At 38.2% G+C, this 25,258-nt stretch overlaps 1 protein-coding gene across 2 annotated transcripts in view; it reads left to right on the top strand.

Moving 5' to 3' along the window:
• LOC126175757 (pyridine nucleotide-disulfide oxidoreductase domain-containing protein 2-like) overlaps positions 1-25,258 on the top strand; it is a 188,603-nt gene that overhangs the window by 152,868 nt on the left and 10,477 nt on the right. For both annotated transcript variants that reach the window (XM_049922724.1, XM_049922725.1), the window contains exons 9-10: positions 5,979-6,132; positions 24,850-24,957. In XM_049922724.1, the coding sequence (XP_049778681.1) occupies positions 5,979-6,132; positions 24,850-24,957 (262 nt within the window). The remainder of the gene's footprint in view (positions 1-5,978; positions 6,133-24,849; positions 24,958-25,258) is intronic.

Here is a 25,258-nt window from a genome sequence, read left to right as displayed (position 1 = left end):
CGACTTATCTTAGAAGAAAGATCAAGGAAAGTCAAACCTAAGTTTCTAGCATTTGTAGACTTAGAGAAAGCTTTTGACAATGTTGACTGGAACACTCTCTTTCAAATTCTAAAGGTGGCAGGGGTAAAATACAGGGAGTGAAAGGCTATTTACAATTTGTACAGAAACCAGATGGCAGTTATAAGAGTCGAGGGGCATGAAAGGGTAGCAGTGGTTGGGAAGGGAGTGAGACAGGGTTGTAGCCTCTCCCCAATGTTATTCAATCTGTATATTGAGCAAGCAGTAAAGGAAACAAAAGAAAAATTCGCAGTAGGTATTAAAATCCATGGAGAAGAAATAAAAACTTTGAGGTTCGTGGCTGACATTGTAATTCTGTCAGAGACAGCAAAGGACTTGGAAGAGCAGTTGCACGGAATGGACAGTGTCTTGAAAGGAGGATATAAGATGAACAACAACAAAAGCAAAAAGAGGATAATGGAATGTAGTCAAATTAAGTCAGATGATTCTGAGGGAATTAGATTAGGAAATGAGACACTTAAAGTAGTAAAGGAGTTTTGCTATTTGGGGAGCAAAATAACTGATGATGGTCGAAGTAGAGAAGATATAAAATGTAGACTGGCAATGGCAAGGAAAGCGTTTCTGAAGAAGAGAAATTTGTTAACATCGAGTATAGATTTAAGTGTCAGGAAGTCATTTCTGAAAGTATTTGTATGGAGTGTACCCATGTATGGAAGTGAAACATGGACGATAAATAGTTTGGACAGGAAGAGAATAGAAGCTTTCAAAATGTGGTGCTACAGAAGTATGCTGAAGATTAGATGGGTAGATCACATAACTAATGAGGAGGTATTGAATAGAATTGGGGAGAAGAGGAGTTTGTGGCACAACTTAACGAGAAGAAGAGACTGGTTGGCAGGACATGTTCTGAGGCATCAAGGGATCACAAATTTAGCATTGAAGGGCAGCGTGGAGGGTAAATATTGTAGAGGGAGACCAAGAGATGAATACACTAAGCAGATTCAGAAGGATGTAGGTTGTAGTAGGTACTGGGAGATGAAGAAACTTGCACAGGATAGGGTAGCACGGAGAGCTGCATCAAACCAGTCTCAGGACTGAAGACCACAACAACACAACAGGTTGAGCTAGTGTATTCCAGTGGATGCAAAACTCTGAGGCCTTCCTCATGCATACATTCTCATATGGCTCAAGACAAAAATACAGTAAACTCAAACTGATGATGTAATTTGTGCAGAAATATCAAATCCTGAAGAAGATTGATTGCTGTTTAATATTTTTACCAAAAATATGATGCATGGTCCATACAGTGCTATGAAGCCACAATCACCATGCATGATCGACAAAAAAAATGATCAAGAAAGTATCCCAGAGAATTCATTCATGAAACACTGTTGATGATGGCTGTCCTCAATACAGACACTGCATATCAGCTCATGGAGGTTGCACAGCTACTCAGAATGAGAAATTCTGATCTTAAATCGATGATGGATTGATGGTGCCACATTTACCTTCGTTATCAAAAACATTTAAAGTGCATATCAATGTGAAACATTGAAATTACATCAAATCAATAAAGTACATACATGAATATGTCAAAAAAAGACAGTGGTATGGCAGCATTCACGTTGATAACCCTGATGTGTGCACAGACAAAGTTGTTCACTTTCTGACAGCTTGATGTACCAGCAGTAATGAGTCTGTGTGAGGCATACTGAGTTTCCTGATTCACTGCCAGTATCCTAATATTGTTCATCTTAGTGCTCATCTTGAAACTGGAGAAAGAGTCTGTTTTACAGAATAAAACACAAGACATGTTGTTGCTGCACCAGTGTACACAACACTGACTGCATTTTTTTGCACTGTGTGAAGATCTATTTTCTAAAATGTTATTGTACTATACATGGAATGTGACACTGAAAAACTTCTGATGTCTTAAACTAGGCATAAGGATTAAAGGCTGCCAAAATCTGTATTCTTGTGACACATTGGGCCCTATTTAAATAGTACATCCAAATAATGCCAGATGCCCCTATTTGAGGATGCTGCTGATTAATATTCAAGGTCCAACTTCATATGCAAATTTGGGAATGATCAATTACCTAAAATGCCAGACATACAAAGAAGCTTGGCAAAACTTTAATTTGCTGAATAATGACAAACAATGGAAAATTACATTGAAGGACCCCTCTGTCAGCAATCATCTGCAATAAACATAAACATTATTTGCTATCATTTAGACCATGTGTTCACCATCAAACCCCAAAGATCTGTGGAAAAAATTCAGAGAAGACTTGAGCAAACACATTTTGCACTATATTCATACAATTAGCAATGATAATCATCTGGTTTCCAAACTACATTTTCAATGAATGCTGATGAATTGCTTGCATTTTTCAAAGCTAATAAACAATTATTAGTTACAGATCAAAAATTGGCCTATGATACAATTACGAATTCAGTGGTGGCCTGTGGTAGATGCAGTATGTTTTTCCTTGAAGCACCTGGCAGCAGAAGGAAAATGTTCCTTATTGGCTTGCTACTAGCTTAAATTTGCTCTCAAAATGTGATTGCTTTGGCCCTTGCATCATCATGTATTGCATCTACATGATTGGGTAGTGCCCAAATTGGCACTGGATATACAATTTTCCAAAGTTCAAACGTAACATTTCCAAAGATGGAAAAAGTGCTGCAAACTTGCAAATTAATTGTTTCCTGGGATTAATGCACCCTGCAGTGCTCAGTTTCTAAAAGTTTAGGTAGCAAAACACACTTCTTCAATCATATAACCACTCTCCCTCCCCCTCACCATCCACCCATAAAAATCACAAATTTCATTTTTTTTAAATTTGTGGTAAAACTTACAATGAGAAATCATTTTTTACATAATACTGTCCTGAAATTCATGTTTTGGTCAAAGGTAGATTTAATATAAATGACAGGTGCTACCATCTGTCCCAATAGCCATGTCACTTTGCTCTCTGGTTCTGCTTGATACATATGCACAAGTCTGTAATCTTTGTAACTACTGAGTCATGTTTTCAACTGCTGCCAGTTGAAAAGTTCAAAAAGTTTGAGTTGCAATGTAGACGGTTGTTGAATGTGTCTTTAGTATTAATTATTTCTCGTTGATGTTCATGACATAAGAAGTCGCTACGTTGATCACTGAGGTGACTGACAGTCAGAAACAAAAGGCAATACAAACCGATGACAACTTCCGAATGCAGCTCAGCGTATACTACACACACACACACACACACACACACACACACACACACACACACACACACTCTCTCTCTCTCTCTCTCTCTCTCTCTCTCTCTCTCTCTCTCTCTCTCTCTCTCTCTTCACTGGTTCTGATGCAGCAGGAAAGTATGGTTACATTGTAATGTAATAGGTGTGTATCAATGAGTTCAAAAAATATTCTCTTGGAGGTGCTGAACTGCCATTCCAGAGCATTCCAGCAGAAATTGAGCCCCATCACCGTGGCACGTAATAAATTGCTTGAAGTGCTTGGTTAGACTCTTCAAGATCTATGAGCAAATGCAAACTCAATTGGTGGAGCTCTCTTTTTATTTGCAGGCAACTTCAAGCAGACTCAACCCATCAAAATTAACATCAGCTGGTTAATTCAGCACTTGCCTCAAAGCACTGGATCTTTGGAGACATGCAGAGACACATATTAAAGACTAATATGTGCATAAATTTGCTGCACAACACATCAACTATATTTTCAAAGTGGCTACTAGGCATTGATAATGGAAAAATATCAGTTGATCCAGAGACGAAAAAATATCTATCTTTTCCATTGAACTTTCGTGTCATTGCTCCATCCATCACACAATTAATTCAGAGAGTTTTCCCACAAATTTCTTGCAATTACAAAAATCATCAATGGCTTTGTGAACATGCTTTTTTTGCAGCAAAAAAACACCAATGTCAATGCAATCAACTACACAATCTATGAACAAATGTTCACAATGATCCATGCTGTGTACAGCAGAACACAGTTGGTTCCATATTATTCCCTTATACTTTTACTGGCCTAATGATGATAGGATGATGTTTACTAATAATTTTTACCTTAAAGCCATATGTTTGCATTAAAGGATGGATGTTGGCTCACCACGTTACTTCTTATGTTAATCTGAAGATGAACCACAAGGGCAAAACATATAATTGCCAATAAATGGATAGAACAACTACCAACCAATACTGTCTTATTTCAACAAAAAGATCAACATCATGCCTTTCTTACTTGTTTGACCCTTTCTTTGCATGTCCCTTTTCTAATCCATTATATATGGAAACATTTCTATATGTCTTTCTTGCATCCACAGTCCCAGATTTGCACCTGGTGGCCAAAACTGGAGCTAATTTTTTTACCAGTGTGAATTAGTTTTACATTAACAAGTTATAATATCTACCAAGTTTCAATGGCATACAACAATTTCAGCCCATGCTGGACCTCTACGAGGAACTTCATTTGAGTTATAAACACCCGGTATTACAGAATTCTGTAATGAACTATGCTGTAGTCATCGTGATATTACTGTGGAAAGGTCAATGTTCCTTCCATGCATCAGATTTTAAAACATCCATGGGGTACATTATTTTCAGAATAAAACTGCTTTATGTCAATATTGTGTAACATGGATTGAGATGCCTGCTCAGTTCTGTATTCAGAAAGTAATAGTTCTCCATAGTGCACTGTCATGACTGCTTCACAAGGTTGTCATTGAGAAGGGATGCCAACTCACTGCACTCCCAGTTATGAACATTTTGAAGTTTTCATAAGACTGTCTGGACCAACAAGGCACTAGCTTTCTTATAATATCTGGTCCATACAACAAATAGAGCTGATTATGGATTCCAGTCAGCCCTACTTTGTGCATGTTTGAAGCCCATGATCATAGTTGGGCAGGAATAAGTTCGGTGCACACATCTTCAGATGCAAAAATACTATGTGTAACTGGGAAGCATCAACTGACACTTATAAGGGTTACATCCTGAATATCTTTCATATACCTGTTTCCTGTCACAATGCATAGCCAGGCATAACTGGTTGGTGCAAAGAACTTATTTTTATATAACCATAGTATACACTAAATCATGAGAATAAAAAGAACATAGCTAACAGATTTCATATAATAGACTCAGTTAATCTGAGAGTTCAACAGGAATTTAACAACAGTATATACCAAGTGGTGCAAGAGGAAAGGAAATGCCTCTGAATCTCGAGTCAGGAGAGGAAAAAAAAAAAAGGCTGCTTAGAACAAAAAATGGCTCTAAGCACTATGGGACTTAACATCTGAGGTCATCAGTCCCCTAGACTTAGAACTACTTAAACCTAACTAACCTAAGGACATCATACACATTCATGCCCAAGGCAGGATTCAAACTTGCAACCGTAGCAGTAGTGCAGTTCCGGGCTGAAGCAGCTAGAACCACTCGGTGCTTATAATATTTGACTACTGTCATTTCCCATTTTCATATATTTCAATTCTTCTCAGATGCTATTCATGAAGTGTTGGATCTGGTAATTCAGTGGAAAAGATCTTGCACTGTTCAGTGTTGTATACTTCTAATCATGTCAGTGCCATTTCCAAATCATTATAGAAGCTTAGACTCTGAAAAAACACTGTTTCATTTGGTATTTTCATTCCTAGAGTGTAATTTGTCTTTCTTTTGCACTTTCCTTCACTTTCAAAGTGCTTCTGTGTCACAAGCATATAAATTATGTGATGCAGATAACAAAATGTAATTTAATAGTCCAGAAGCTAAGTGTCATATTATGATCTAATAGAAATTTTAAAAAGTTGGGTAGTTTCTAATTTTTTTCTTTCTTTGTCTTAACTATGCAAAGTTTTCAAAATTTTGTCAACTTTAGAATATTTAATGAAGTACCTGTAAATCTGATTCTCTTAAATTGACTAATTTCAATAATTACAAATTGTTTGCAGGCCCTTGATAGAAATGGTGATACCATCAGTTCTTGATGACTCCTTATGTCCAAAAGGCAGCCATGTTTGTCTGCTGTTCACTCAATACACTCCGTATCACCTAGCTAATGGCCAAGTGTGGGACAACACAACAAAGGAGAGATATGCAAAACTGGTAAGGGCTGTTTCACCTACTACTGCTACATCTCAGCAAACACATAGAACTTTGATTGCCTCAGTAATCACATTGTGCCACTCCAGACTCCACTGAAAATATTATGTAGGAAACTGGATCTTGATTTAGAAAATTTTGTGCATTACAAAACAATTTTAAACTGTTCCTAAAAAACAAAACAAAAAAAGTGTTGGATTTTGTAACAGACTGTCAGACAAGAAAGTAAAAGTTCAAGCAGTTGTTTTAACAATTTTTGGTGTTTCTATCAGCCTCATAATCTGAAATACTGTCAACAAGAACCTGGAACTCTATTGTGACTACCTGCTTCCCTTTAATGTTCCCTCTCAATTCTCTCAGCATTCTGCTCTCATCTTTTACGCTTCCTGATTTTAGTTCTTTCTACTATTTTCTTTCAAGTTAAAAATCATACATTCTCTTTTTCCTTCCACAGAGATCAAAACTTCTGTTGCTAACCTAGCCTGGTAAATTACTTTGATGTACATTAGCATCTAAATCTATACTCTGTTGACCACTGTGAAGCACATGACCAATATTGCTTCCAAGTATACACATATTAGGGTTTCTTCTTGTTGCATTCATGAATGGTGAGTGCAAAGAATGACTGCTTAAATGCCTTTGTGCACACTGTAATTAGTCTAATACAGCCTTGATGGTGCCTTTGGGAATAAAAGGTAGGGTGCTGTTTATATTCCTAGATTTATCTTAGTGCTGGTTCTTGGAACTTTCTATGCAAGCTTTCACTGGATAGCTGATGTAAATCTCAAGCTTCTGCTAGTTCAGGTTTCCCATTCACACTCTTTGAGAATCAAACAAACCTATGACTATTTCTGCTGCCCTTCTTTTCACATGTTCAGTGATACAAGGTGCACAAGAGCTTTGTAAACAATCTTCTTTATAGACTGACTTAATTTTCCCAATGTCCTTTCAATGGTTTGAAGTCTGCCACCTGCTTTACCTATGATTAAACTTGTGTGACCACATTATATACCCAAAAATTCTTACATCCAGATATTGGTATTCATTGACTGATTCCAATTGTGCCTCATTGATATTATGGTCATAGGGTACTACATTTTTAATTTCGTAAAATGCACAGCCGTCATTCCTGAACATTTCAAGGAAATTCTCAATCTCTGCACTGCTTTGAAATTTTATCAATATTTGACTCATTACTTGAGCAGCATTTTGCATATACAGCAGAGTCCCATTACTCCAAACCCCGGTAAGCCGAACGTTCGGTTAATCTGAACATGAAAAATGTTAGTCTAAGTATGGAAAACTGTGTGATAAACTGATGTACATACACACTAATTTAGTTTACACAGTACAGTAAACATGTATTAGAAAAACTGGCAAGAAAACATTAGGGTTAAACAATGCAGAACAATGAAGGAAAAGCTGTCAAACTTACTAAAATACAACGGACATTTTATCCCTAATTTTTTAGATGACAAAACCTCAGTCATTGTTTTTTTGGTGTAATGAAGATGTTATATGATGCATAGTTCCACCATCATCTCATAAACATCAAATCAGCAGGTGTAGCAGTGGGCTGTTGCTCCAAATAATGTAACACAAGGTCAAGGGGTTCTGCTGCATCACTGTGAGGCACCAGCTCTCCCTTGTCGCTTTCAGGCTCATTGTCAATTCCGTCATGGTAGTCAACTTCTTCCTGGTCTTGAGTCACAGCAGCAACTAAATCAGCATCAGTAATGTTCTCCACACGTGCCCCATCGCTGTCATCCACTCTAGCTGTCATCCTTCACTAGCTTCTTTACATCCAAGGACTGTTTATCATTTGTAATAGATTTTCCTCTGCATTTTCAACTAAGTTGTTCTGAAATTTAAGAAATGTCCACAGTTTTCACCATGATTTTCTCAGAGTATTTTCTGAATAATTTGCCATGCCTCAGCAGCCCAATAAATAACATCCTTCACATTGGACTTTTTCATTTTTTCCACTAAAGGAATGCTATCATCTTGGATCACCATTCTCAAAAATTGTTTCTGTAAATCAGTTTTAATGTTTGCAGTGAGCCCTAGTCCATCGGCTGTAAAAGTGGTGTAACATTCAGCGACAAAAATTTTGCCACAATTTCTCCATCACATAATACCTCAGTGCTGGGGTTAAATGGCGCATTATCAATCAAAAGGATTGCACGGGGAGACAAATGATTTTCCTCATAAAATCATTGAACAGAGGGAGCAAACTGGCCATGAAACTATTCTCTGAGCAGCTTACCATCCATCCATGCTTTTTTCTGGTTGCAATACCGTATTTACTCGAATATAAGCCGCACTCAAATCTAAGCCGCACCAGAGAAATGAAACTCGAAATCAAGGAAAAAAAATTTCCCGAATCTAAGCCTCACCTGAAATTTGAGACTCGAAATTCAGGGGGAGAGAAAAGTTTTACGCCGCACCTCCAAATCGAAACAAAGTTGGTCCATTGTGATATGAAACACAATTTAGGTCAAATGAATGACGATACAGCTACAGTTGTTTGGTTCGAGTAGTAAACTTAGCAGTTAGCTTTACCAGGTAGCCATTGCTATGCGTCAGGCGTTCCGTCTGTATTTATACGGGTACCCTTCCTTTTTCGCGTGCTTCGTCTGGTTTGAATTGATTGCTTATTTTTCTTTGATCTGATAAGTGCCGTTCTCTTTGTTATAGGTGTTTACGTCACTCTAAGCTGAAAATGCATTACTGTGCTGTGTCATGCATTGTTTGTCGCATTCTGATAATCATTTCTGACTGTATCACTATTAGGCATAAGAATAATACGAATATAAACATGACATGATATGTATATTCTTCTGCCTTTGCTGTTGTCTCACTCTAGTTTCGTAGTTTATTAGGCGGACAGGATTTAAATGAGATAGCAGCAAACACGAAAGAATACATGGCAAAATGTTTATATTCATATTATTCTTATGGTAAAGAGAATACTGCATGTGATTCACAATTCATAATAGTTCCTATTAGCAACCATCTCTTCTCACAGGTAGGAAAAAAATTCAGAAATCAGAATGTAGAGTTGGCCATATTGACAAACATCCCAGACAGTCTTGCCAGTCGGTTTTTCATAGTACATCGAAATGCTGCTAAATTCGAAGATGAACAAAACGGAATTTGTATTTACTTCGTTGGATAATGTATGAAAATGCAGTGGTCGAAGCTCGTGGCGGAGAAAAAAAGCGCGTCTTCCAACTTTTTTAAAAAATTTATTTACTGACGCAGAGGTTTTGGCATCAGTATTTATCTTTGTGCCTGCAAAGCATGGCTGTGTAGCGCTACATATATTCCATGGAGGTAAGAATAAACCTCCATGATATATTCGACGGCAGAAGTTAGTTGTGGCGGCACCTACCAACATTTTTCAGAACTTCCGCTTACTTTGCACTCGATTCTAAGCCGCAGGTGGTTTTTTGGATCACAAAAACCAGAAAAAAAGTGCGGCTTAGATTCGAGTAAATACGGTAATATACGGACAGGGACTTTGTGTTGCAGTTTTCAAAAAGTCTGGGCCTAGCAGATTTGCCGATCAGCATTAAAGGCAGCTTGTGATTACCAGCAGCATTGCTGCGTGCTAATAAAGTCACATGATCTTTGCACATTATAAAACCAGGAACATGGTCTTCTGCTTTTGATGCAAGGCTTTTTGTTGGCAATGCCCTAAAATTAAGGCCAATCTTGTCAGTGTTATAAATTTGTTAGGGAGAATACTTTCCCTCTCTTATCATGTCTGCAAACTCATCCAAGTATTCCTTTGCTGCATCATGGTCAGAAGAAAGCTTCTCTCCAGTAATTGTTAGCTGATGGATTCCATGACATTTTTTGAATCTGTCCAACCAACCTGTACTCACACTAAAAGACTCATCACCCATTCATGAACTTGTTCAGGTAAACAGCCTTCTCCTGAACCAGTGCTCCACTCAAAGGAGTTCCTCTTCCTCTTTCCTGTGTCAACCAAGAGCTTCATCCACTTTCTCGTACTGGGACTGTTTCAAAGTCTGCCGAATTTCAAGTGTTTTTCCCTAAGACGTTGTACAGGCCTGTTCAAGCTTTACTCAGTTCTTCTTCCGATCACAAATGGTTGCTTTACCAACACCTAGTTCAGTTGCCGGTTTAGATACATCCTCACCATTGCCTATCCGCTTCAAAGCATTCAGTTTTTCTTTGAGAGTTAACGTTGTATGTTTCTGTTTACTCATGATGAAAATATGTACACCACTACACCTGAACGAATACAATACAACTGTTACTCATGCCAGTGATAGATAACTAACATAACCAAGCACTTTGTGAGCCAACTGCCAGTGCACTGACCTCAGACACTACAAAGGTCTCAACAATGCACAACAACAAGGGCAGGGAGTAAGAGTGAGCCATCATTCCCACACTTGTTCCCATTTGTTACCATGGTGTACCTACTTATCTGCTTGGTATACTTCATTCTAGAAACTCGTCACCATAATTCCGGCTAATCCAAACAAATCGGTAATCCAAACAAGATCCGGTCCCAATTAGTTCGGATTAATGGGACTCTGCTGTAGTACTACAACACATGTGAAACATCTGAGGTTAGTGTTATTATTGCTTTGCAGGTCATACATGCATATCCAAAATTATGGGAATTACATATAGTATTATTTAGGGCTCTGTACTTGTTTATTATTATTATTAAACCCATTTTTCAACAATTTGAAAGGTAGTGAGAATTAACAATGAAGTATTGTTTGCTGATGACATGTTGTCAGTAAATGTAGAAAGAGATCTGGAAATGATTGAAGGAAGCATCTTTATTTCAATAAATAACACCAAGTGATGGCTCATAAAGAATGTCTCAGTTATGAATCTAAAAAAAGATTATGTTCATCGCACTCACCAGTAAAGAAAAGACAGATCACATGGATATATTTAAACATGATACAATACTAAAAGGTAGCCTTTTAGGAGTTTTGTATATTATGTTAGAGAATAAGCTCCAATGGACACAACATAAGGATAATGTCTACTGTACATTATGCATTGTAATGTTTATTATGTAACAGCTTGCACATTGTGCAGTTAACAACTTCCATGTGAAATAGTCAGTATTCTTTTTGAACCATATTTACAATATAGAATTACAGAATAGGGACTCTCCAACAGCAATAATACAAAAAATTTTTGTTTTGCAAAAAATGGGTATTGTCGTGTTGGAGTAACAAAGTGGATAAACACTCTGGAACACATAATACACTATAGAATGATTAAACAACTCAGTGCCTGCTGCTTCACTCATGTTTGTGTAGTAATTACAACAAAAATAATTTTATAGGCATATATTAGGCATACTGAAAAACTAATATATTAAAGAGCCGATTCTTTTTCTATGCAAGTCTAAGAAAACTGCTTTGTCATGGTGACTGTTAAATACCTTTCTTTGATTCAGTTCACAGATTGCCACACCTTCTAAACTGTACTTCCGACCAGAAAGTGATTCAGTTAGCTGGAGCAAAGGTTTTTGTTTATTCTGCCTTTTGAATTCTCTTGTTTATACTTCCGTGGAAACTTTAATCCCAAACACATGTTTCTCTATTTCTAACTGAGAAGTCACATGTCAGTTTTCATAGAATTAGATTTAAAAATGTTCTAATATAACGAAATATTTTCATAAAAATTTTCATGCTCTCCAGGTTGAATTACCAAAAACAATGAAATACATATTTTATTATTTCTAACTGAGAAGCCAAACACAAGCTTTAGCTTCAAAAATGCTTTCATAACAAAATATTTCCATAAAAACTTTCATGCCCTATTTCATCCACCTTAGGGATTGGATTTCCAAAAAGACTGAAACATCAATTTTCATAGTTCTAGCTTCAAAATTGTTTAATAGTGACTTTTTTCAAAAAGCCTTCCATCCTCTATTTAATCCCCTTAGGGCTGGAATTTCGAAAAATGCCTTCCTAAACAATGTCTACAGCATAAGATCAACAGCCTCTACAAATTTCAAGTTCCTATCCTTCATGGTTTGGCATGGTGCTGATGAGTCAGTGAATCAGTCAGGACATTTCTTTTTATATCTTCTCTGCAACTTCCCTTCCTGTTCCATTACTACTGGTTATCAATACTCATAGCAGTCAGAGCAGCAATAGTGTCCTGTTATTTTCATAAAGCCTCACTGGCATCATGTTGGGTAGATAACACCTCACTACACTATCGTCTGTAAACTCAGTATGAACTGGGGGTAGTGTGAGGATAATCTGAAATGGAGATTTTGAGTGTATGGGCTCAAAACACACATGGACCAGTCACAACTGTTGGCAGTGAGGTGACGCAAATTCAGTGTCCTCTGGTGGCGTCTGTAGCATGACCTGGGAGTTTGTGGCAAGCCTTCTATAGCAGCAACTCATGATGACTGGTTTAATGTTTCTCCTGCGAGATACGAGCACCATGTGACATGCTTTGTGTGGTCAGTGAAGACACCAGCAATATCAAATTCCTTCTCCCTTAATTGCACACTGTCATTGCATAGTATGGGTGTGGACAATGGGAATGATATCTATGCCATGGTGCTGTTGATGGAGTTGGCTGGGACATGATGACAGATCATTCCAACCCACATTCCAACATGCATCTTGCAAAACACCAGACATCTGCCAAGAAACTGAGAACCTCCATCCAACGGCATAGGTGGGTGCAGCATTGGCGCGGCTGAGAATCCTGAAAGCTGTATGGCTGATGCAAGCTCAGTATCCATGACTGATGTCACTGTGAACAGGAAAATATGCTGTGGCTGCAGCAACAGCTGCATAAGTAGCAGCAGCTGCATAGGTGGGCAGGGGTCAACCTCCACAGCAGAGCCATCTGACAATCCATGCACCTGAATGTCAGGCAAAAACAAGGGCTGCTTGGAGAGACAGCAGTTTGTGATGCAGGCATAAATTCTGAAACATGAAAATCTAAGGCAGTAGCACAAAATCATAAAAATGTAGTTGATTTTCGTGCAGTCAGGAGGTGCCTGTTTTGTTGCAAACAGTTTGATGAGCCAGATTTCCAGCTGTCAGGCTTGTTAAGAATACAAGAGAAAACTTCGACCTTTCTGTGGAACTTTGTTGCAAAGTTAGCATCAAAAACACAGTGCCAAAGCTGAAAGAGATGCAGCAGAGTGCAGCAGTAATGACCAGAAAGAATTCTGCTGGTGAAGCATCATAGTGCAATAGGTCCTGAGAAACAACAACAACAAAGCATTTTCCTTTGACTGCAAAGCATAAGGTTTCAACATCTCAGTCTTGAAAGTGTGAATGAAATGTTCGATTTCACCATTTGACTGAGGAGATAATGGTGCTGTTTGGATATGATGAGCCCATTTTGTTGGCAGAGCTGTTGAAATTCTGAAGAAGAAACCTGCGAACCATTTTCTAAATCAACTGTTGATAGCAAACCTTCTAAATAAAAGACAGAAGTGAGAGCTTTTATAGTGCTAGCACTAGTTGTTGAATTCACTGGAATGACAAATTAATATCTACTATATGAATCAATGATAATCAGCCACTGTGTGTTCCAGAAAAGACTGCCAAAATCATTGTGCATGAATTGCCAACGACCGTCAGATCAAGACCAATTGAAAAATTCCAGATACTGTCTGGTTACCCACACATGCATGACAGTGGGCAGTCATCTGTTCTACCTTCTTGTTAAGCATGAGACACATGCAACACTGGCATGGTAGCTGCTTAGTTCAAATTATCGCCCAATGTCCTCTACATAACAGTTCCCAAAAATGTTACTGAAATGATGTAGGAATCATGACTCACATTTGTTCTTTAGGAGTATGCAATAAAATTACACCATTCTGAAGAAAAAGACTGTTGCAATGCACACAGTATTTATGTAATTCTGCATCTGAAACTGATTTCAGATTACAATGCCAAACCATTCAAATGTAATACTTGAGCAATCATAGTGATTGATCAGTGAAGTGCAAGATCTGCCGACAGTCAATGGAAAAAGCGTTCAGTGCATGTGATTCAGACTGATCTATTTGAAGACAAGAAGCTTCTGATGCCTCAAATCCAGATCATTTCCCTTAAGTAAGAAAGCCAGAATGTCTGCTTCTGCATGTTCTGCCATAGGGCAATTAAGAATTTCATACTGGTATTCTGAAAGAAATATTACCAATGTTGCAGCTTCTTTGCTGTGTGATCAGTCATGTCTTTCACCGGATGAAAAAGAGCAGTCACCAAATTGTGATCTGTCACAAGAAAAAATTTTCTACCATGCAGATATTGATAAAATTTCATGACACCATAGACGATAGCCAAGGCTTCCTTTTCCAGCTGACTGTAATTGACTTGGGACTTGTTCAGTGCTTTGCTCATGAAAGCTATTGGTGTTTCTGATATTGTAAGATAAAACTGCTCCCATTCCATGTGAAGATACATCAGTTGCAAGCACTACTGTTTTTGCAGATCTAAATGAATAAAGTAAGGCTGACAAAGCAAAGCATTTTTCAACTTTTGAAGTGACTGTTTGAATTCTCCAGTCCATTGGAAATGAACATTTTAATGCCAGAGGTGGTGCAAGTGAGCAGTAATTTGTGTTGCTTTCAGAATAAATTTGATATACGTAGTAGGTCAGTTTTCCCAGAGCTGCCTGTAGCCCTTATACATTTTTAAGAAAAGGTAATCTTTGTATGGCCTCTGAATACTTTAAATGTGGGACAAATGTTGTGGACTTCAGTGAGATGTCCCACATGTTCAATTTCAGTATCGATAAATGAACACTTCTGTAGAGTAAACTTAAGACTTGCAGTGGTTAAAACTTGAGAAATAGTTTCCTAATTTTTGAGATGCTGTCCCATTGTTTCCAAATAACTTGAATGTGACAGGACTTTCAACATGACTTGTTCAAGAAAGCATTAAATAATGAATGATCAGATATGCTTCCACAAGGAAGATGCTGGTATTGATATAAGTTGATGTGTGTAGTGTGTACTGACCACCATAATTTTCTTCATTTCCTCATCCAGGGGAAGCTGATGGAATGCACTGGCTAAATCAATTTTTGAAAAGAGTTGCCCGCTTAATAAATTATCCATAAGCCCTCTACTACATCCATAAGCCCCTCAATACATAGAAGTGGGAAAGAATCAATGCCCATTTGAGCATTAACTGTTGCTTCAAAGTCAGCACAAAGTCTGATTTCCCCATTCAATTTCTTTGCAATAACTAGAGGAGATGCGCACTCACTTGCAGAAACATGTTTCATGACACTAATTTGTACAAATCTGTGAGTTCAGAAACAACTTCACCAGGAATAGTATGAGGCACTGGATGTGTGCAATTAAACTTTGGTTGACATTGTTTTTGAGTGCAATCTGCACTTGAAATTCTGTGCTTGTCCCAAGGTACAATCAAACAAATATTCAAATATTGATATTTTTCACGCAACTGATGAATGCTGGCATGGAAAAGCTGCATACAATAACATTCACATTCTGCTGAACATCTAATACAAACACATTAAATGCACCCATGCTGAAAATATTGGGACTCAAGCATGATTGAACTACTGTGAATGGCACTGATGAAGTCATATTTTGATATTTTGTTTTCAAAGTGCATGTCCCACAACTGCAAGGTGCAGACATGATTTTTGTAACTGAGGGTGTCCCAGTTGCTCATAAGTAGTTTGATTAATCAGTGTGACTGAAACGCCAGCAGATAACTGAAATGGTATGGATTGTTTGCAAATCTGTAAATAAATGAACAGTCTGCAGTTTATCCTCTGAATATGATTGTCATTTCTGATCTTTGGAAGACTGATTTTATCTGTTTTGTGAGAGACAGAACCATTTGCTGTTTGTCCATGTGAGGACATGATTTGAAATAGTGAATTTTGCACTCTGCACATTGCTTTGCAATGTGTGTGCTTGTGTCTACAGCTCCAGTGACTATTGCCAGGAGGAGCAGGTAAAGATTCAAAATGTGAAATCATATTAACCTTCACTTGATCAAATACAGACTGAAATGGAACAGAGTTTGCTCTGTGCTTCTTTTGCAGGCACTTTTGTTATGTGTGTCCTGACTTGTGTCAGTGTTCCATCTGCCTGAAGAAGAAATTTTTGTGATAATGCATTACATAAGACTTGACACAAGACTTCAGAGTGCGCATATTTGAAGTATAAGTGGCTGGGCACCTCACGCCCTGCTTATGTAATGGCTTGCAGCTTTTATCAACAGTAGTTGTGGTGAGCATTGCAACAAAGGGCACATTTAGGTCAAGTTCCACAAAGTATTTTACTTCCACTGTTTCAATTACTTTAAGTACATCATTGAGACAAGAATAGTGAAGCTTTAGAATCTCAGTTCATATTCTGTTGTCCACAAGGCTCTGAATAATAGTGCTGTGAAGAATTTCATCTTAAAAGGAAGCTACACAATTGGAGTTAAATTTACAGTTCCTAGTCACACCCTTGATCAGTTCCTTGTAAGATTGATTACACTGCATACAAAAAAATTTGAACCGAGCAAAGCTACATGAATGTGCACTTCAAAAAATTCATCTAGCTTCTGAAGAACTTCCTCATAGGGTAGGGTTTAGGGCTCTATTTGAAGGAACAAATTCCTACCCAAATTAAGTAGTTGCATGCCTACCCCTTACAAAAGAAAGAATGTTGTCAGCCACCCGTAATTTTGTATGCTGCGACATGTCTGTCAAGCTGCATGTAGTACTAAATCCAGAAGTCTTGTCTTTAATCAAAAGAGTAGAAGGGAAGAGGTGGGCTTCCACCAGTTTACTTACTCTGTTTAGCAAAGACTGGATTTGTCAGCTCTGAAACTGAATAAGTGGAGTGACTGTTTGCTCTTCAGAAGTTACCACTGTGTACAACATTAAAATCACTTTGTCTGAATAGATATAACAAATTTAGAAACACTGTAATAATGACAATAATAATATAATAATGCAAAAATGGAGCAATATAGACACTTTCTTCTCCTGGCCATATCTAGAAAAGAAAAACTATTATTAGTTCTGCTGAAAATAGATGAATCATTGGTTAGTTCAATATGCAGAGATGTCTTATCCTTTTCCATGCTTCCAAGTGATCACCAATCACAAATTTGTCACCAAAAATGACTGTCACTTCCATTGGTCCAGCGAGGTAAATGAGCTCTCCCAAACACATCAAACAAAACAGAATGATTGAAACATAATGGCATTTATTTACAATACACTCAGTATCAAGGGCACATAAGTTTGTATCCTTAGTCTCTTTGCATCCTGTCTCTTTGTTCCATTAGTACTGGTTATCAGTATTCACTAGCAGTCAGAGTAGCAGCAGCATCTTGCTTGGTTTGTAAAATTTCATTGGCTTCATGTTAGGTTTGTAAGATCTCATTGCACTGTCATCCATATGCTCTGCATGATCTGACAGTAGTCTGAGGATCATCTGAAGGTAATTTTAAGGGGAGCTCTGAATGTGGTGGTGGCTCAAAAAAAGACACCCAGATCAATGAAAATTGCTGGCAGTAAGGTGATCCACTGGAGCTGCGTGTAGCATCACTTGGTGGCCTGTGGTGCGCCCTCTTTAGCAACAGCTCACAGCAGCTGGTTTAAATGTCTTCTGTGGAGATACGAGTGGAGAATGACACACCCCATGCGGCTGATGTACTGTAGATACCATCAATACCACAGTGGGTGTTAGGACCATCTTGAATAAGAAGTACGCTAACTAATGCATAATTGTCTCCAAAAACTAAAAATATTTTAATTTCCATTTACCCTTGCAGAACAAAAGTTTCGTTAATAAAAGATTAGGCATTAATAGAAAAAAATGCATTAGACACCAGCTGTGATGTATACCAAGCAGACTGAGATTTGTTGAAAAAGATTTGCATTTCTCAGTTGTGGATGTGCATTGTTCTGATGGAAAAAGTGCATCACCTTCCTGTCAAAGAGATGTCACAAGACAGAGATAACAGCCTGTGCAATGTAGTGGGCACTGGTTACTTTACCCTGCAGAAACACCAAATGTGACTGTGAGCTGAACTTATAGTCCACCACACCTTGAAGCCTAAAATAGGATGTGTTGTTGCCTGTGAATACACTTTGGAATAGCCAGCTCACCCAGTCTATGCCACACACAGTTACATCCATCACTCACATACAGACAGTTCCTATTCTCATCAGTGAAGAGAGCAGAGTGCCATTCCACTCTCCAGTTAATTCTTCAGGACACTGGAGTAGCCATGCTTGATGCTGCCATGGTGTCAGTGGTAGCCTGGACAGAGACACATGTGATCATAATCCTGCTGTGAGCATATGGTTCCCAATGGTCCCTGATGACTCAACAGGTGCAACATGTGCCCATATTTCATCTCTGGATGATGCCCAGGTGACCACTGCTGCTCGCACAATCCTTTGATCTTGACATATGTATGTACTACATACATGTCCAGAACCCAGTCTACAGGAGTGGGAATTCTCTACAGATGTACTGCAATAGCAGCAATACACAACTGATAAATTGTGCTCAACATGTGCATAAATTTGTTGGTACAACCACCAACTTCCTGAACGCCCACAGTGCAACCTTGTTCAAATGGTTGAAGCTGTTCAACAGGAGTACGTACTCATTGGTGGAGCTTTGTTGTATCCTTGAATGAGTGTTGCAACTCAGTGCAGTTACTGATTGCAGGGTCAAAACAGAGAGTACACAGATAGAGTGTGCACAGACGAGTGTCCCCTGAGGTGCATCTGAGCACTGATGATCATTGCAAATGAATCACTAACACTACATCTCCTCACTATGCCCATTTATACTCTGTTGCCATTGAATACAGTCCTTGATGGTGCTGAATTTTTGTTTTGCATTTTATTAAGAAATTATAGTAAGCTGAGTTGTCCTGTATTATAAGTAAGCACTTTGTGCATAATGTAGTCAAATGAAAATAAATAAAAGTTAATCACTCAGTGTGCAACATGAGCAGCAAGGGTCCCAACAAACTTCCTAGGGGCACAAATGTAGTAACTTCTAAGTCACTCTGTAACTTTCCATTCAAGATAACATGCTCGTTGCTAACAATAAATCCTCAGTGTACGCACAAATTTCATTTTATACTTGATATGATCATAGTTTCACTTAAGAGAGGTGGTGCGGTACAGAGTCAAATGCATTTCAGGGTCAAAAAAAACTATGTCCATCTGACTATCTTGATTCATGGCTTTGCATTAAGCTTGAGCTCACAACATGTTGCAATGTTCTACAACAGATGGGTATCAGTGATAACAGATGATAGTTTTGTGGGTCACTTTTATTACTCTCTTGTATATAGGCATGAACTGTGATTTCCTTAGGGACTGATGACCTCAGCAGTTTGGTCCGTTAGGAATTCAGACGCGCGCGTGCGCGCGCACGCACATACACACACACACACACACACACACACACACACACACACACACACACACACACACACATTTTGAGATTTCTTCCAAAATCTGGGCACAGTTTTTATTCATGGCATCTACAATCATGGTTATGGGAGGGATTAACTAAGCTACAACTTCTGTACGGAATCTCAAAAGGATTCCATTGGAGCTCAGGCCTCATTCAATTGTGTGATTTTAGCTGTTTTTCATTGGCACTGCCACCATTATCTCTGCCTCTCATCTTTACACTGGTGCAAAAATTAAAGTGGGTCAGTAAGCCTTGATCTTCCTGCATAACGGAATATATAAAAAAAAGAGTTCAACATATCTGCCTTTGCTTTGCTACCATCAGTTTCATATCATGAGCCATCCATGAGTGTCTGGATGCTAACTTTTATGACAGTCTTTGAATATAATGTGAATTTCTTTGGGTTTTGCAAGAAGCCTTTCAATAAGACTCAGCTATGATAATCATTGAAAGCGTGTACCAGGAAGATCAGTTTGGATTCCATAGAAATATCAGAACACGTGAGGCAATACTGACCCTACAACTTATCTTAGAAGATAGACTAAGGAATGGCAAACCTATACTTCAAGCATTTGTAAACTTAGAGAAAGCTTTTGACAATGTTGACTGGAATACTCTCTTTCAAATTCTAAAGGTGGCAGGGGTAAAATACAGGGAACAAAAGCCTATTTACAATTTGTACAGAAACCAGATGGCAGTTATAAGAATCAAGGGGCATGAAAGGGAATCAGTGATTGGGAAGGGTTGTAGCCTATCCTCAATGTTATTCAATCTGTATATTGAGCAAGCAGAAAGGAAACAAAAGAAAAATTTGGAGTAGGAATTAAAATCCATGGAGAAGAAATAAAAACTTCGAGATTCGCTGATGACACTGTAATTTTGTCAGAGACAGCAAAGGACCTGGAAGAGCAGTTGAATGGAATGGACAGTGTCTTGAAAGGCAGATATAAGATTAACATCAACAAAAGCAAAATGAGGATAATGGAATGTAGTCAAATTAAATCAGGTGATGCTGAGGGAATTAGATTAGGAAATAAGACACTTAAAGTAGTAGATGAGTTTTGCTATTTGGGGAGCAAAATAACTGATGATGGCTGAAGTAGAGAGGATATAAGATGCAGGCTGGCAATGGCAAGGAAAGCATTTCTGAAGAAGATAAATTTGTTAACATCAAGTATAGATTTAAACGTCAGGAAGTCATTTCTGAAAGTATTTGTGTGGAGTGTAGCCATGTATGGAAGTGAAACATGGACAATAAATAGTTTAGACAAGAATTGAGTAGAAGCTTTCAAAATGTGGTTCTACAGAAGAATGCTGAAGATTAGATGGGTGGACCACATAACTAATGAGGAGGCATTGAACAGAATTGGGGAGAAGAGAAAGCAGTAGATACTGGGAGATGAAGAAGCTTGCACAGGATAGAATACCATGGAGAGCTGCATCAAACCAGTCTATGGACTGAAGACCACAACATCAACAACAACAACAGATGGGGAATGACGACCATCCAGAGGGAAAGTTCATCAGTACAATTACAGATCACATTCAGAAAGTGTTGAGTGAGTATGGTGCGGAAACTACCTTCAGACCAACCAGGAAGATAAAAGAATGTTTATGATCAGCAAAAGATATAAGACATCCTTTGGCTACACCAAGAGTATACAAAATTTCTTGTAGTTGTGGACTGCTTTATAATGGTGTCACAAAAAGAAGTGTTAATACCAGCCTGGTTGAACACAAGAGGAACTGCCACCTGGGACATACAGATAAATCATCCCTAGCAGAACATCTTTACAAAGAGAGTGATTGTGAAATAAAATTCACTGACACAAGTGTCATATCGAAAACATCGCATTGTCATCCCCATATGTCCAGAGAGGCTATTGAGATTTATAAACACCATACCAATTTTGACAAAAATGAGGAAGGTGTTAAATTAGATAAAATTTGGATGTCAACATTGCAATATAAGAATGACAATTAATTACCTTCAATCGAGAATTTTGGCATTACCAGAGATAATCTTGTAGCTGACATCATGTGATGGACTGTGGTTTCCTCTACAGTGCCCATATATTCTGTTGCAGTTCTCCACCTTACCCCTGAAGATGTCTTCTGCAGCCAGAGAGGAAATCTTAGGAGAATGTTTTATACATTGGCCACGGCCTATTAGCTTGAAAGTTTTAAGGGATGACAATTCACTAACTTGTTAATGAGTCTGAATGCAGAAGGATTGTAGCAACAATGTATTATGTTATAAAGGTCCCGATATATTTTGCACTAAATTTCTAAGCAGATAAACAATGTGACTGTAACTGAGTAACTTCCTAGAGCACTGAACAAAACAGGTTGCAATACGTTACTAACCATTCACACACAGCTTCTGTAAACTTCAACACAGATAGTATGTGTGCTTATTAGTGGAATCTGAAAGCATGAAAGCAGTTCTCCGTATACCAGCAGTTAAAGTAAAGAAAAAAAAGTGTGTGTGTGTGTGTGTGTGTGTGGAGGGGGGTGGGGGAGGGGGGCGACCGGAGCTTACAGGTACTGAACACTGAGGTTATCACTGCCCTTACACATATTAAAAGAAACAAATGTGGATAAAATTACTAAAATTGTTGTCAGTCACACAGCTAGGAAGAAACCTATAAAATGACACTCATTCACTCACTCACACTGACCTACAAAATCACTCTGTCTCACAGGCCCTAATGCAACAGAGAAGGGTGAAAGGTGCTATACATGGGATTACAACAGAAGTAAAAACACAGAAGAGTTAAAAGAAAGGCACAGGCAAATGTGACTGGTTGACCACTTACAAAAAACATGGGTGAGCCAGTCACCTTGTTAACACATTAAGAATGTCTCCCAAAAATTTGTGGAAACAAGTTGGACAGATCATAAAACCTTAAAATTCTAACCACATTTATTTCATTGTTACTTAAAACAGAGGGCAGATCTGCTGGCAGATCAGCTGCTATCCTCTGGTCTGAAAATAAAACACAATCTATAAAATGTGGAACACAGTGACATGTGCACCATAAGCACCACACATTGGAGAGTTGCCACACAGTCTTCTTATACTGAACAACAAACAATGGTAACACTGTTGTCAAAAATGAAAGATTAGACAAAAACTTGTGAAAAACATTTCTTTCCCCAGATCATTACACGATGCCCAAAAATGTTCATGCATACTCCGGTTTGAGAAGCTGTGCTGGGGAGACCCTCCCGTTATGAAGTGCTCTATTATGTACAATCTAGCCAGTGCTTTGTCAGCTAATTTTCTAAACTTCAGCCTCAGTTCCTCTACATGCTCCTGTCCAAAGTCAAATGGTTTCTAGTTTCTCTGGTTTAACAAATATGTAAATATTTCTTCTTGCCTCAGATACACTTTGCATGAGAGAAGTTAAAAAAAAAAAATAACATAACAGGTTCTCTGTGAAAGGTTTGTTCAGGAAATTAAAGGGGTACACAAAGTTTTTAAGGTACTGGTACATTTCTGTGTAGTTGCCACAGTTGTCTAAACATTTATTCCATCATAAAGCAATCTGTCAGAACTTACATAAAAGAAATCAGGTCCCAGGTCTAGGAGCCACTTTACAACAACCTCCTAAACATTAGCATTGGTATTGAAGACGTGGCTGGCGAGGAACCTACCTGATGGCCAAAGAGTTGAAATTCACTTTGTTTTTCAAAATATGGGCTGCATGGAAGGTGTACTAATACAGTCTACAGCAAACATGGTACCAAATCACATGTAACTTACACTGTGTGTGTTTGGGCATTGTTGTGCTGCAAGTGTTCCAGTGCGGCAGGCAGCATTCATAGTCTCTGCAAGAGTGAGGAAATCAACCAGCAGCACACCCTGTGTGTCCCAAAAGACTATGTCATAACTTGCTTCATGGATAGTGGTATTTTGTACTTGTTGGTGCTTGCTGGGTGGATGGGGGTCAGCATGACATTCATGTTTCCTTGACTCAGGTTTCACATAATTCAGCAACATTTCATCTCCTGTGACTGTATGGTGGAGGAATGGAACACCCTCCACCTGTAACCACATTAAGTGCTTGAGAAGTGACACTTTTTGCATGGCTTATCATCTGAGAACTGCCCTGACATACAATGATAACAGATCTTCTGGTAGTCCGGTGTGTTTTGCACAATATTTCAACTCTTTGACATGGCACACATTGTCATCTGAGGTAAACATACTTTGTCAGTCTGACAGTTACCCATCTCACATGTCTGTTCTGCCTCTATCAAATTCATGGCATGAAAATAACACCTTTTCTCACAACGTTTCTCTTGTCTGTCAAGTTTCCAGTATCTAGTGATGAATGGCAGCTGGGGGCATTTCCTTCAACAAAAAAAAACATTATTACATTTACACTTCACTTGTCGACCACATACCTGTAACTTGAAAATGTTTTTCTAAGTGCAGTGGCATAGTTGCATGTATCAGGGTGTTTAAAAGCTTTGATAATCTCTTCTATTTAGACGTGGAATTTAATTTTCATGGGGTATATACACACTCATGATAGCTCGTGTTACCTTACTTATTGAACCATTCTCATAATTTGGTAACTGCCTTATGGTCTCCAATACTAACATCAATTTGGACTACCCCATGAGGTCAGGTATATTTGTTGCCATTAGATGTAATGTAATTCCACCATGAATGGGCTTCCAATCAAACTGTTCTAAGGAATTTTCATAGAAGTATTGTTTCACAGCCTGTTTTGCCACACTCACCATGTACAAAACTGTAATGATCCAAATCAGTTGTCAGATGATTAAAGTCTCCTCCAGTGATGACAGTGGGACTGGCGAACACCCTGCTGTAACCCAATACTATTTTCACTAAGAGTACTACAGCCAGCTTTGACTCAAACTAACATATCCACTAGACATCCATCCCCTTCTTTACCTTCTATTACACTACAAAAGAGAGTATTTAGTAATGAGTTTGGGTGAACAGCATAGCTTTCTCTCTCCATAATCTAGTGATTAAATATCAAAGAAGAATTCTGTGGTTGATCTCTACTTTTTCTTTGAACATTGCTTCATACAATTGTTGGATAACGAGTTCTGTTCTCACCCAATAAACATTAAGTAAATGTCAAGTGCTTTTAAGCACAGCAGTCACTGTCACACAAAAACAAGTACTGATTGAAACATCCCATTTGCCTAAAATGATTTAAAGTATATGTAGTAATAGTTCTGTGCACTTATGTTAACAGGTATTCGACAATATTGAGGAATATGCTCCTGGATTCACAAAGAGTGTGATTGGGAAAGAAATTCTGAGTCCCCCAGACATTGAAAATGAGTTTGGACTCACTGGTGGTGTAAGTAACAATCATTTCATAATTATCATTTTGCTTTTCTTGTTGTCATTTTTGTCTTATTCATATCTACATTTTAAAACAGAAAAAATAAAGCAACTCATGCCACACAGTCATTACACCATGGCTTGATGTGTGTTGTGATATTACTTAATAATCGTGTTTGTAACAGAAAAGGAATGGCTCAGATGGGAATAGCTACAGCAGGAATAGCAAGTTGAAAAAATCATAAAAGCTTAAAGACCAAACCTCCAACAGCGTCATTTGGGAGAATAATAAAACAGAAAGAGGAAGTGATTATATG

This window comes from Schistocerca cancellata, chromosome 3, assembly GCF_023864275.1.
Source record: "Schistocerca cancellata isolate TAMUIC-IGC-003103 chromosome 3, iqSchCanc2.1, whole genome shotgun sequence".
NCBI lineage: Eukaryota > Metazoa > Arthropoda > Insecta > Orthoptera > Acrididae > Schistocerca > Schistocerca cancellata.
Note: the sequence above shows the minus strand (reverse complement) of the source record. Positions and strands in the feature narration are given on the sequence as shown.